This window comes from Palaemon carinicauda, chromosome 22 (assembly GCF_036898095.1).
Source record: "Palaemon carinicauda isolate YSFRI2023 chromosome 22, ASM3689809v2, whole genome shotgun sequence".
Lineage (NCBI taxonomy): Eukaryota > Metazoa > Arthropoda > Malacostraca > Decapoda > Palaemonidae > Palaemon > Palaemon carinicauda.
The window spans coordinates 53785443-53801291 of record NC_090746.1 but is presented as its reverse complement, the minus strand read 5'-3'; the positions used below and the strand labels follow the sequence as shown (position 1 = coordinate 53801291).

The following is a 15849-nucleotide window of genomic DNA, read 5'->3' as shown; positions in this document are numbered from 1 at the left end:
TTGTCTCCGAGTTCTTCACGTTCTCCCCGCAAGGTGGGTAGCCCTTCGATGACCACTTTGATCTTCGGCATGGTCCGTTGGGACTTCTCTGCCAAGGGGGGAAGGAAGTTTAATCCCCACGGAACCTCTATCGAGGTCACTATGCTTACCTTATTCAAAGCCCTCGGCACTTACTCTACAAGGGGAAATCTACCACGATACATTGATTCTCTGGTATTCTTCCATCAGGACGCCATGGCTTGAGCCCAAAAAACGGATTTTGAGCGAAGCGAAAAATCTATTTTTGGGTGAGATAGCCATGGCGTCCTGATGGACCCTCCCTGCTACTTTGTCCAGCCTTTCAGGCCCCACCCTGTCCTGCTGTATCATGGTGATCGGCAAGCAACTGGCATCAGGATGAGGACGGACGTGACGTCATTTAGCAATGGCGCCCGTTTGTTTACGTTTCGAGTACCAAAAGTAGCCACGGACGAGTATAGCTGTGGAACAGCTCCCCAGCTATTCTCCGCCCCTCCATATCGAAGTGTTAACTCTATGTGGGGTGCAGATAGCTATGTGGCGCGTTAATACATGCGTCCCCTGTTGATATACGATGTCTTAAAGGGAAACCTTTAGGATACTCGCTCCAGAAGTTAGAATTCTGTGATAACCTGTGGTTAAATTCTCTGGGAATATCTTAGTAGTTATATACCCAAGGAAGCTACCAATAAGGAACCTTCCATCAGGACGCCATGGCTATCTCACCCAAAAATAGATTTTTCGCTTCGCTCAAAATCCGTTATATATATACATATATATATGTATATATATATATATATATATATATATATATATATATATATATATATATATATATATATATATATATATACACACACACATATATATATATACATATATATATAAATATATATATATATATATATATATATATATATATAAATACATACAGTATATATACATATATATATATATATATATATATATATATATATATGTATATATATATATATATATATATATATATATATATATATATATATATTCATATATTCATATATACACATATATACATATACACACATATTATATATATATATATATATATATATATATATATATATATATATATATATATATATATATAAACAATATATATATATATATATATATATATATATATATATATATATATATATATATAAACAATATATATATATATATATATATATATATATGTATATATATATATATATATATACACACACACATATATATATATATATATATATATATATATATATATATATATATATATATATAAATACCTGTATTCACTGACAAAGCCGGCAACATATCAATTTCTTGATCAACCAGGGTGTGCTATAGCAGTCATTTGGGTCACGATAAATGTATTTTGTCAGCTTTTTAAGTATGCGCGATAATAATAAAATGATACAGGAGAGGGTTAGGTGTATGCATTGCTATTAAAAATCAATCAAGATTCAAATTATCCTTACTTTCTCCAATCTTGCATCTCTGTGACATCGAACATTATGGCGGTAAACCAATTGTTCGATGACCAGACTAGTACTTTTTTTTTTGCATTTGGTTCCATAACTGCGGTTGGTTCAAGTTGATACGAAATCAAAATGACTTAAGACTGAAGTTAGGATAAGTATTCTGGATATGGAATGGACAACTATTCTTCGTAACAGTTTAGAATTATTGTATATGATCAAACTGTCATCAAACTGAATAAACGCAAACAAAATGTTTTTTTCTGTTTTGCTACGTATGTAGGAATTTATATGGATATAATAAGTAAAATATTTGTAATAAGATATTTACTAAAATCTCTTATTATCATTAGTTATCACCTTCACCATTTGTTTTTAATGCGTTCGTTCAATCATTATGATCGAATTGGGAGCATACAGTAAACACACGGAAGTTTTCATTTTAGGCGGCGTGTTTAGGAAAAACATCAAATAAATCGCATTCATTTATTTCAAAGTTATAAAGAAATTAAATAAAACAACATTAGTAATAACAAAATCATCATATAATCAATACTCAGTAAGATAGCTGTTGCTGCAAAAAATAACCTAAAAACAGATATATAAATGTGTTCGTTTGTTTATTCGTTATGATCAGAGATGAAAGTAAACAAAACAAGGTTTCCGTTTATGATGGTGTACTTTTTGGCGTTTATGAAATGCATGATATAAAATTGTCTTTATTTCTTTAATTTTGGATTTTCTATGATACAAAAGCTAGTCTACACAGTGATTGTTTTGCTATTTATCAGTTGTCTTATACAAGATATGACATAAACTTATTAAAATTTGTACTGATTTCAAGTTGTGTTATAAGGGGAAATATATGGTAATTACACCCATCCTGGTTGTAATTTTAACCTTTTTCAGGCTATTAAAATATTTTAAATGTTTTATCTGTTTATAAGAACAATATAATATTAGAAAAAATAGTTTACTGCATAGAAAGTATTGAAAATGGGTAGTAAACACATTTGAATAGGCAAGTTGGTGTTTGCCATGGCCCTAATGCAATTATTCCTGTTGTCTTTCCGAAATATGCAATTTTCCATTTCTGCGGGGCCATTCATCAACCAAATTCTCACATAATTCGGGACCCTACAGTAGTAGAGTGTATTGTACTGTAAATACTGTATTAGATTAAGAAAACTATAAAATACTGTAACACATATCTTTAAGCCATTTTATTGCAATGGAGGAGAGATGATGGGAGACAAATTAGCCAACACCTAGGATAATTCACCGTCATTGGATAACTCGGTGTGATCTTATAAATCGTGCCAATTGTTGAGCGATTTACTTGATTTGTACCCGCAATATTTGCCATCTTCTCATCGCTATCGAGTTTCTTGATAACACGTTACTTTCATTTCCATTGAACTTGCTTGCCCTTTCTTCACACAACTACCACTATCACCACTAATCCCGCGCTTCACTGCACCACCACCACTAGCAATCTGCTTATCAGCTATAGTTAATGTTACTGTAATTTACAGAAATAAGGCAAAAATACTGCAGAAGTAACACACAGAAACAACTACAATGATCACAATACCAAACACAATAATGGAATTTTAATAAAGCAGGTCGGTGCTGCCTGGACTGGGTGGCGATGGTGACATCATAACCTAGTCAGAAGTGGCGCTAATTTCAAAATTATAACTCCACATAGTTTACGAGCATATTTTTTACTTCGGGTAGTTTGCGTTTGTAAATCTGAAAGTTCGTGAATCGGATGTTCATACCTTAAGGACTGTCTATAATATAAAATTTTCATGTTAATTAGCACTAAACAATAACTATACTTCAACACCAAAAGTGTATACAGTAAGTGACTAGATATATTGTACTTACCCATCTTTAGTTGTGAGCTTATGACGGAAGAAATCATTCGCAGTAAGTTTAATTGCCTTTTCTGGAGTGATGAGCAAGATATTAACACCAGAACCACGATACATTCCAAAGTAACCTTCAACTCTATATGTTTTTTTAAAGCAGTCAAACCTGAATTAGAAAATAAGAATGATTGATATCATGCCATTATGTTTATAAAAATCAATTAACTATGTGAAAGTTTAAACAATTTCTATTACAAAATGTACAGTAAAACCAAATTCATGTTTCATACATATAAACCTGTTAAGCTTGCCAATGCCTTACTGTCACTTTAGATTGGATTAATAGATTTTGGGTATATAGTTTAGCAGTGGGGCCTATAAGGCCATTCACTACCAAAATGCAACTGGGGGCTGAAGGAACACTGCAAAGATCCTAAAGAAATGCTTGCAGAATGCTGCACGAGGTGCACTGATGGGACTACCCCCTATAGGGTTACTGCCACTTTGAGTAGGGAATTCAAACTCTAATTCACAATAAAACCATGCAAATTATTTATAAACAAGAAAAATTGGGTATCTTTCCATATTGCTTAGCCACAGCCATTTCCCTTCTTTACTTCAAATATAGTTTGGGTCATTAAAATTATAAAAATATTTTTAAGCCCCTGCAATCAAATGTGCATCAATACAAAAGCAACACTAGGGTTTCTTTCAGGAAAGAAAGAAGTGGTTATAAACTAATACTGACTACCCTAACACTAGCTTATCTTTTTATAGCTTGTATTTGGTATCTAAGTTAATTTTGAGTTTTTACAATAGTAGAGTACTTGAATATGAGACTGAGATGACCAATTGCTTACACCTAATACCATCTGGATAAAATTTTGTTCTTGTGTGATAAAATGATAGAATATTACCTTTAACTATTTACTTTTGTACATAAAAAAACATCAACAAATCTTAAGAACCTCAGTGGGACTTACTTACAAAGTTTGTTGTATGATAAATGCTGACAGGGTCATACTTTCCAATCTAGGTTGTAATGGGTTCTGCTTACATTAATTCTGATCCCTTGCAGGAACTATGTCTTTCAAGCCTATCCCTTCTTCCATTCCAATGTTAAACTCTCATAATAGCATCAGAAGCTCCAACAGTCCCATTTTCTTGAGTAATGCCCCTGGTACTTACACCATTTCCTGACAAAGTAATTGGGTAATGCTACTGATATTTACATAATTTCAAAGCAAAACAATATTGCATATTATCCTGTAGGTAATTTTCCTCTTTAGTTTCTCTTTTACAGATAAACTTTAGCTCTTGATTCTAGATAAGATTGTAAATGCCTATGAATATACTGTAGCATGTATCTTTTCTCCTATGAAGAAAAAGCCTAATTTTCTGTTTTCTTCAAAACTGTTTACTGACTCAATCTCTCTATAAGTTAACTTTCTGATTTCAGCATTGTGTTCTACATTTGTACAGCCTGGAAACTGTGGCAAGAATAAATAATAAACTTTATAAAATCTACTCTACTATATATTTCTCATTTGTAGGCTCTGGTATAAACATTCAGGAAATTTCTAACCAATATACTAACTGAGAAAGTTTGAGCAAAGCTAGCAGGAATTACAGATGTGGAGCAACTTGCTTCACTCAGTACCACTCATGGAGAGTTCCAGGGGATAACCTCAGTTAAGAGATAGTGCTATCAGTGCACCTACTGTAGGTATTATTTAGGGTCTTTGCAGGCATGTAATACACCGCATGTTTTAGCTAAGGGACTTTAGCCAAATCTGCCTCCTGAATTGTATACTTATGCAGCCCATGCAGTTACCTAATTTACTAACAAGGATTGAAACAGCCCAATGCCATGGCGAACAGCAGGGCATGGAAGGCATCTTCCTATTTCTGTATATAATGTGAAAGTTTTCGCAAACATACATCTATGGTAAAATAAGGGGCTTGTGATTGAACAAGCATAATATAATTAAATAAATCACAGATATTAATATGTGACTAGAATAAAGAAATTAGTATACTGTATCATGATAAAATCACCAGCAAAATACTAGATAGTTACCAACAGCAAACAGATTTAACTAATATACATAGGAATACCAAAATTATGGTAAACATTGAAGGCAGCTGATCTAATATTACTCAAGGGTAAATTAGAGAAACTTAATGAAGGATAATAATGAAAACAAGAACTCTACTGTGAGCATTTAACTAGTCAACCAGCTGCATGCTGGCTAGCAGTAGGCACTCAACACAAATAACGCAAAACTTAAGATAAAAGTAATAATACTGTATACATCAAGCCTTCAAAAGCACTAAAACATACACTTGAAAATTATCAATGAATAAATACCTAAAGTTACTCACACGTTGAAACTACCTGGCAGCAGTCCCAAAATACTCTACCAAGTTTAGAAAATCCCAGCTTAATCACATAAAAGGAACAAAAGTGAAAAGGGATGGAAAAACTCAATTATTTAATTAATAATAGTTCTATTATAAGAAAAAGGGAAAGGCTAAAGACATGAATGAGGGTATGTATATAATTTATATATATATATATAATATATATATATATATATATATATATATATACACATATATATATACATATACACACACACACACACATATATATATATATACATACAAACATATATATATACATATATGTATATATATATATATATATATATATATATATATATATATATATATATATATATATATACATACATATACTTATATATATATATATATATATATATATATGTGTATATATATATATATATATATATATATATATATATATATATATACACATTTGTACATGAATACATACATATAAATACATATATATATATATATACATATATAATGGATTTTGAGCAAAGCAAAAAATCTTTTTTTGGGTGAGATAGCCATGTTGTCCTGATGGAAGGTTCCTTAAGGCAGCTTTCTAAGGGATATTTAGCTACAGTGATACTCCCAAAGAATTGACCATAGGTCTCCAGAATTCTAACTCCTGGCGCGAGTATCCTTAAGAAAATTCTTAAGGATATCGCATAATATCAGGGGACGTATTTCTTGATACGACACATAGCAATCGCCCCGAATAGAGTTTTCACTCTGAGGGGGAAGAGTGCCGAAAATGAAGGGGAGACATCATCAAGGTTACCCGGTGGATCCACTTTCCCGTACTACTACGGAGCAACACGGAGTAACTCATTCCTTGTTGCAATTAAGTATGGATGGCTACAGATTGAGTAGTTTTGGGTGGGGATTTGTTACATATGTATGCTCCTTTTCTAGAAAGGAGGGCGGATCCATCAGGACGACATGGCTATCTCACCCAAAAATAGATTTTTTGCTTTGCTCAAAATTTGTTTTTTGGGCTCAGCCATGTTGTCCTGATGGAAGTTTACCAGAGAATTACTTGAAAGTAATATATCTGTGGGTTTGTATAAGTGCCTTTACCTTGAATCAGCTTCTATATGGTCACCCAGACCACATAAATATATGACGCTACCGTTATTTGTCATATCCGCTAAGTTTGGAACTAACTTAGGGCTTTCTGCCCCCTGCAGGGAAACTGTCAACGCTGACTATAGAAGCGACAAGGTTTTGTATACGTAAGAATAAAGTGGAATTAACTTACCACAAGCATGTTCATACATTGAAGCAACTTCAAGTGTTTTATATTAGGAAAATAATTAAAAGACTCTGGCTAGTTTTATTCAGCTACTTATGGGGCAAATAAGACGCAAATACATTTTTAGTATTTATTTGTATAACAAAAATAAATACAACAATGAATGTACAGTGAACCCCCGCTACTTCGCGGTTCGACCATCGCGGATTCACCACTTCGCGGGTTTTTTCCATAACCCATATATATATACATATCGCGGATTTTCCGGAAATTTCGAAAATACCGCGAAATCTGAAGACCACCAAATACGATATTTCGTTACCTGTAATTCCATTAATACTGTAATTAGTAATATCTGCTCTTACTGATTGTTCATTGCATTACATATGATATATAATTCAGCACAGAAAGAAATAAAACACGAAAAGAGAATGTGATCATACGATAATACAGTACTGTATACAGTACGTAGTAAAATTAAATCGAACATGAAACGCAAATCAGATGCAGTCATACCATATTAGAATGGTGTAAGGCTGCTGATGGCTACTACTGTACTACAAATGTAATGGATGTGCTTCTTTTCCATGAATCTTTTGTATGTATACGTACGTAGCTGCATCCAATAATATTCTTTGTTGCAAAAATCACATTTCGAATAAGCGTACGAGAGAGAGAGAGAGACACACATCCTACAAAAGAATAAAATAACATACGTAAAGCTATTATTATTATTGTTATTATTATTATTATTGTTGTTGTTGTTAATAAAATTATTATTGTTATTATTATCATTATTATTATTATTATTACTGTATTATTATCATTATTTATTATTATTATTATTAATACTGTACGTACGGTATATGCGGGGTATCCTGTACTGTGAGTTGGTAACCTACGCATCATATAAGACGGGTTGTGATTGGTTCAAGCGCTGATAGATGACGAATCAGAACTCAAGTTTTGTTATCTAGCCTGTGATTGGTGTTTTGCCCTCATCTCCAACCCGCAGCATCTAGGTTCTCGCGGGCCCGGGTCGTCCACTTTCTCTTACGGCGTATCGCTGAGTAGATGTTCTTAAGTTTGTGAAGTTTAATCTGTGCTGTGTGCGACTGTTTTAAGTTGAAATTTTTATTGAACTTTCTGTTAAATCCTACTGTACAATGCCTCCCAAGCGTTCTGCTTCTACTAAGGCTGGTAGTGAGCCTAAACGCCACCGAAGGATGATGACGATTGCTGAGAAGGTTACGCTTCTCGATATGTTAAAAGACGGTATAAGTTACGTGGCCGCAGCGCGCCATTTTGGAATCAACGAATCTACTGTTCGCTATATCAAGAAGGACGAGGCGAAAATTAGAAAGACGGCTGCAATCACCTTTAGCAGATCAGCGAAGCGAGTAGTTACAACGCATAATAAAACGATCGTACGCATGGAAGGTGCTTTAGCTGTGTGGATTGCCGACTGCCGGAAGAAGAACATAGCCTTGGATACGAACACCATCCGAACAAAGGCTTTGAGCTTGTATGAGAATTTTGCTGCAAAGGAACCTCAAGACAACGACAGCAACCATGCTGAAGAAGATGATGATGCAGATGATCCTCAACCAGGGACATCCACTGATTCCCAGCCTCAGAAACAACGTTTTTCCGCCAGCAAAGGATGGTTTGCGAAGTTTCAGAAACGCTTCGCCCTGAAAAGCGTTTCCCTGCATGGCGAGGCTGCTTCGGCTGACACTGCCGCTGCTGAAACTTACGTGAACCAGACGTTCAAGAATATTATCGCCGAAGGTGGATACAAGCCGGAACAAGTCTTTAATATGGATGAGACCGGCTTGTTTTGGAAGAGAATGCCGTCGCGAACTTTCCTGTTCAAAGAGGAAGCCAAAGCCTCTGGCTTTAAAGCATTCAAGGATCGCGTTACCCTCGTGATGTGTGGCAATGCTGCTGGATTTTTGCTAAAGCCGGGGCTTATTTATAAGTCGAAAAATCCTCGCGCTTTGAAAAATAAGAATAAGAATCTCCTTCCCGTGTACTGGATGCATAATCCAAAAGCATGGATTACAAAGATGCTGACCTCCAACTGGTTCCACCAGTGTTTCATCCCGCAAGTCAATGAATATCTCGTAGAGATGGGCTTGCCATTCAAGATCCTTCTCCTTATGGATAACGCTGGTGGACACGCAACTGACCTGTCGCGTGAGGGCGTTCAGGTTGAGTTCCTGCCACCCAACACCACGTCATTAATTCAACCGATGGACCAGGGGGTTATCAGGGCGTTCAAGGCCCTCTACACGAAGAATACCTTGGCGGACCTCGTTGCGCGTGTGGATGCTGCCCAAGAAGATGAGGATGAAGATTTTAACTTGAAGGCATACTGGCAGCAGTACACCATAGCCACGTGCCTGAAGAATATTCAGAAGGCACTTCAAGAGATGAAACCTGCAACTGTGAATGCGAGCTGGAAGAAGTTGTGGCCCGAGATTGTTTACGACGACGAGGGATTTACACCTGCTGAAATCCAACACTCTGCAGTACGCAAATCTGTGCAGTTGGCTGCCATAATTGGAGGTGACGGGTTTGGCGACATGACGACTGAAGACGTCGACGAGTTGTTGGACTGCCATTCCCAGACCCTAACTGACGCAGACCTCGAAGACCTGACGAAATCGGCAAGCGAAGAAGAGAGTGAAACCCAGGAAGAGACCCAAGAAAATGTCGAAGAAACGGGCTTAACACTAGAACGCCTTGCCAAGGTCTGCAACCATATAAAGGAGGTGAAAGAAATGTTGCAAGAGTGGGACGAGGATATGGTTCGGTCGATGCAATTCTGCAACAAGGTCGATGACATCATGACTCCCTACAAGATGCTCTTAGATCGAAAAAAGAAGCAGCAGCAACAATTTCCGATCACAATGTTCTTCCAGCCTCGCAAAAAAGAGCCAGTTCCTCCTACTACTACGCCTTCGGAAGAAATTGAAGAAGTTGAAGAGGTGTCCCAGGAAAAGACACCTCCGTCTAAAGAGACGTAAAATACTACTCATTGGCTGCACAGTAGAACACATCATCAGCTTCATTATCATCATTTCTACTGTGCAGCAAATTCATCGCCATCATCATTCAAGTTTTTCTTGAACTTCTTTCGTGGTGAGTACAGTAACAATCTTTATTTTTTACTTTAATATTTAAAAATTGGCAACCAATGTTTTGTTTACGTTTATCTCTGATTATAATGAAGAAACAAACGCATTTACACATCTGTGTATAGGTTAGTTTCTGCATCGATTATATTGATTATTCAGTACAGTATGTTGATTTGGTTATTACTAATGTTTTACTTAATTTTTCTTAGGACTTCCAAATGAAATGTTTTTCTTTATGACGCCGCCTGAAACGACGGCGTCATAAAGTACGCTCAGTAAACAAACTAAGGAATTTAACGCGCATGATGAAAGTGATAAATAATGATATTACAGTAAAAGCTTTAATAAAATATGTTATTACAAATATTATTTACCGTATCTATATAAAATCATACATACGTAGCAAAGCAGGAAAACAATCTACGAGAGAGAGAGAGAGAGAGAGAGAGAGAGAGAGAGAGAGAGAGAGAGAGAGAGAGAGAGAGAGATTGTTTTACATACGTAAATGTAAATTTAAAAAAAAAAAATTGCCCCATTTCATATAAAATAGATTACAAATATTTTACTTTATCATATTACAGTAGTCTGTATAATACTGTAAAGTTCAGTACAGTATGTTGTTGTTAAAGTCGTGGCGATGAAATTCTCACGAAACAAAAACACGCCATTTGAGTACAACAGCTGATTCTCTCTCTCTCTCTCTCTCTCTCTCTCTCTCTCTCTCTCTCTCTCTCTCTCTCTCTCTCTCTCTCTCTCTCTCGTGTTATACAATACTTACATTTAGATGAAGAAACTAAAATTAGTTTTCTTAGTGTCAATTAAATACGAAACGAAATAATTAGGCCGAGTCTACATCCATTTCAATCATAGCTAAAAATACGGCATCCGATTTCATCAGCAAACCACTATTTTTTGGGAAATCTCATTTTATTCTAGAAAATTGCCACTCTTTAAATAGTTAATTGCACATTAAGAAAGCTTAAGAAAGCGTGTACTTTTGTTTTTAAATTTCGGGTTTGTTTTAAAAATCGAGTATTGTTGACTTCTTTTTTTTTTTACTTTTGGCTGTGATTAGATCAGCTGTCATCTAGCTGCCGCTCTTGAGTGTGTACGAATACACTAACAAAGTATCATTTATACCATTTCTTAACTTATTCAAACCGTCTACAGTATACAGTTGATATTACATAAGCACCAATGTGTTATAACCTATCAAATTTTTTTGTTTTTTACATTTAAACCTCTCTCTCTCTCTCTCTCTCTCTCTCTCTCTCTCTCTCTCTCTCTCTCTCTCTCTCTCTCTCTCTCTCGTAAATTGTTTTCCTGCTTTGCTACGTACAGTATGTACTGTATGATTTTATATAGATACGGTAAATTATATTTGTACTAATAACATATTTTGTAAATGCTTTTACTGTAAATATCATTATTTATCACTTTCATCATGCGCGTTAAATGCCTTCTTTGTTATGAGCGTGGTTGTTTACTGAGAGTACAGTACTTTATGACGCCGTCGTAAAGAAAAACATTTCATTTGGAAGTCCTAAGAAAAATTAAGTAAAACATTGGTAATAACAAAATCAACATACTGTATAATCAATATAATCGATGCAAAAACTAACCTATACATATATGTGTACACTAAATGAGTTTGTTTCTTCTTTATGATCAGAGATGAACGTAAACAAAACATTGGTTGCCATTTTTTATCGTGCTTTTTAGGTGTTTAGGAAACGCATGATATAAAATCGCCTTTAATATTTGTGCCTGTTTTAGTTTAGGGTGCTGTAGTACATGCATTAAGTGTTCTGTACATTAAAGGGTAGTTTGTTAACAGTACTACGTACAAGGGAAGGTTTTAAAAGTCCGAATATACATGTTAAATAAATAGGTAAATATGATGTCACTACTTCGCGGATTTTCACCTATCGCGGCCGGGTCTGGAACCTATCTACCGCGATAAACGAGGGTTCACTGTATTCAAATAGAATCATTTACTGCATAATCAACATTCTTAAAGTACATATATATTTATCACCTGAAAGGGAAGAAATATATGTTAATAAGGCACTCAGAGATTTTGCAAAATTATTAAGATAATTTCACTATAGATGTTGGATGTGTTCAAACAGTGTACGAATGTACACATGGCACTGGTGTTATTGGTTAGATTCTACACCAATAAAGAACAGTCCAAAGGGCACCAGGGTGACCCCTTTTCACCCATTAACAGTAAAGTCCCAAACAGTTCACTGTTCATCCCAGCACTAGAAGACAGGTTTTATAACACTACCTGCCGCCACCACAAAATGTTTAATTTAATGCACTTGCTTCGCATAATGTTTATAAAAGACACCAGAGGATTTCCAACCTGTATATGAGCGGAGTCTATCAAAGTCCATATGTTGAAAAAAGTTCAGCGAGGAAGCAATTTTTCTCGGATCATGACCTGCGGGTGTACTGTTAGGATCCGCTCTGCGAATAAAGTAGGTGAGCTTCGCCCTCAGTTGTTTCAGGGATAAGTTTGATACTGAGGTTTTGCCTATGAAGAGCTGTCCTCCCTTGAAGTCTGAAGTTCTTCGAAGATAGACCTTTAGACACACTACTGGACATAGAGAGACATCTTCCTTCAGAGGGCAGATTCTCCAAGGACCCCACCTTTTGGTGGGTACCTCGTTCTTGGCGAGAAATGTAGGATCGGGAAAAAGATTCAGTTCTCCCTCTTCTGTGAACTGAATATGGCCCTCGTCTCTTGACAGGGCTACTATTTCACTAACTCTAGCCCCTGAGGCTATAGCAAACAAAAATTATCACTTTCTGTGTTAGATCCTTTAGGGAGCAATCTTCATTGTTCAAGTTCAAAGCATAGTGCAAGAATTTGTCCAAAGACCATGAAATGGGCTTCGGAGGGGCTGCTGGTTTAAGTCTAGCGCATGCCTTCGGAATCTTGTTGAAGATTTCGTTCGACAGGTCCACCTGGAAGGCATATAGAAGAGGTCTAGTAAAAGCTGACTTACATGTAGTTATCGTGGTGGAAGCCAAGCCTTGTTCGGGAAGGTGGATGAAAAAGGACAGGCAGCAGTCTATCGAGATTTCTGTCAGCTTTTTTGCTATAACAAAAGAGACCCACTTCTTCAAAGACGATTCGTATTGTCTTCTAGATGATTTTGACTTGCATTCTTCTATAAAGTCGATGCTGTCTTACGAGATCCCAAACCTTTTCTTGACTGCTAAGCCGAGAAAATCATGAGATGAAGGTTTTTGGTTCTCAGTGATGAAGCGTAGACAGTCGAATTCCGAACCAGTTGGGATAGAACTGGGTTCGGTAGAGGAAACAGCCTCAGCCTCAGTTCTATCACCAGAGGGAACCAATTGCTCTTGAGCCCCCAAGTTGGGGGCCACCACTGCTGCTGTCCCCTTGAAGGATCTCAGCTTGTTGAGGACCTTCAGCAGGAGATTTGTTGGCGGGAACAGATATATATGACTCCATCTGTTCCAATCGAGGGACATGGCGTCCGTTGCTTCTGCCCTAGGGTCCTCGTATGGGGCTACGTATCAAGGTAGTTTCTTGTTGTCGCTCATTGCGAAGAGGTCGATCTGACTGGAAGGTGCCAGTAAGCATCTGCCAGGTCTATTGAGACTGTGTACGCCCCTTTAGGTCACAGGGTCCTTATGTGTTGTAGGGTTAACATCTGGAACTTCTTGTTCTCGATGAACTTGTTGAGTGGAGACAAGTCTAGAATGACTCTGAGTTTGTCCTTCTTGGGAACACAAAACAGCCTTCCCTGGAATTTGATGGACTTTGCTTTCCTTGTAACCTTTTTATTCAAGAGTTTTAAGGTATATTCTTCCAATAAGGGGGTGGAGTGTTGGAAGAATTGAGGAAATGAAGGTGGAAATCTGTTCCATTTCCATCCTAGTCCATTCTTGATTAGGCTGTCGAACCAGGGATTGAAGGTCCAACGATCCTGAAAGTGCAGAAGTCTTCCTCCTACCTGGAGCATCTCGTTGCTTGGATGATCCGGAGGGTTTGCCACCCTGACCACGTCCTCCTCTACCTCTTGAAGGGTTTCTTGAGGAGCCTCGTCTAGATCCTCTACCTTTCAGGAGAAAGGTAGTGATGTGCCTCTCAAAACCTGGGTTGAAGGCTGGTGACTGGGCTACCAGCTGTTGAGGCACCACCTGGAAAGTGTTTTGCAGCTGAGCAACCATTTGGGGCACCGTGGTCATGGCGACCGTAGGATGTAGTAGAGGTCTTGCCTTCTTCGTCTTCCTCTTAGGTTGGGGACCAGCATCAGGGGAAGATTTTCTCTTGGCAGAGATGCCCCACTTTTGGAGAAGGTTCCTATTCTCCGTGGCGGCTTTAGCGACTACCTCTTAGACTGCTTTCTTTGGGAAGAGGTCCATGCCCCAGATACAGGAAGTGATCAACTTCCTGGGCTCGTGTTTGACTGTTGCATTGCCAAAAACAACCTCTCTGCAGGCCCTCCTAGCCTTCACAAAAGCATACAAGTCCTTGTCCAGAGTAGCCATGTGCATCTTGGCTAGGACTGTATACATTTCTGGGGTGCTTGCAATGCTTGCACACATCTCCATGCAGTTCTGGAGGGACAGATAGGTGGCTAGTCTCTCTTTTGTCTCGTGTTCTCTTCTCAGGAGAAAGTCCGACAGCTTCGGGAGGTTCTCATTGAACTGCTGTCCTGCAATGTCTGCGTCGAGCTTTGCTACCGAGAAGGTTAGGTGGACCTCGTTCCAATCCTTCTCATCGGTGGGCAAGGCCAGAGACAATGGCCTACACTCCTCTAGCGTAGGACATGGTTTGCCTGCATCAACTGCCTTAAGCACACTGTGGAGAGCTTTCGACGTGAAGGGGAAAGCTCTGGATGAAGGAGCAAGTAGGGTGCTTCTTGCTCAACGCAGAAACTCTAGACTTTGTATAGCCTGCCTTCTTCAGGCTACTCGTCAAGAGAGCCTGTGCCTTGTCGTGGTAAAAAACCATGACCTCCTTGGGTTCCGTCTCTTCCTTAGACGCAGACTCACTCTTCACCCCGATGAAACATTCCGGGTAAGCCGAAAGGTTTGGCCAGAATTGGATATCGTCAAGGGGGATGGCCCCCATCTTCTCCAAGATGTAGTTTCCCATTCATCATGGGCATGAACTCTGCATACCTCCAGGGACTGGTTTTGGAGCATGGTGGCAGGTCAGACACTTTGGGCTGTTTGTAGGACCCACGAGAAGAAACTACGCGGCTTGCTTCCCTGAATTCCTTCCTCATATCTACGTTTTCCTTACGTAGAGTATCGACCAACTGCTGGATCTGGGCCATAACCGCTTGGCCCGTGGGGAACAGCGGGTCTAGTTGAGGGGTTGGAGCCGAAGAAGTTGACGGCACAGGCTGAAATGCCGACACGGACAGAAGAGGGTCCTCCGGTTCTGTCGACTCGAGATCTTCTTCCTCCTCAGGTGGTTGGGCCACCTCTTCTTCAGGGTCTTCTTGAAGGAGACCCTTTTCGGTGTCCGAGGACACTTCTGACATCCTCTCCTGATGGATGTCCATGCCTTGTAGAGCCTCGTTGATGTCGGCCTATATTGCAAGTTGTACGCAAGGAGGCTCGGGTCGTGCCTGAGGCACGACTGC

General features: G+C 38.0%; 1 protein-coding gene across 1 annotated transcript in view; it reads right to left on the bottom strand.

Annotated features, from left to right (window-relative positions):
* The window catches only part of LOC137616445 (mitochondrial glutamate carrier 1-like), a 176338-nt gene that overhangs the window by 129813 nt on the left and 30676 nt on the right, over window positions 1–15849 (bottom strand). The window contains 1 exon segment of the mRNA XM_068346198.1: window positions 3414–3563. Coding sequence (XP_068202299.1) covers window positions 3414–3563 — 150 coding nt within the window.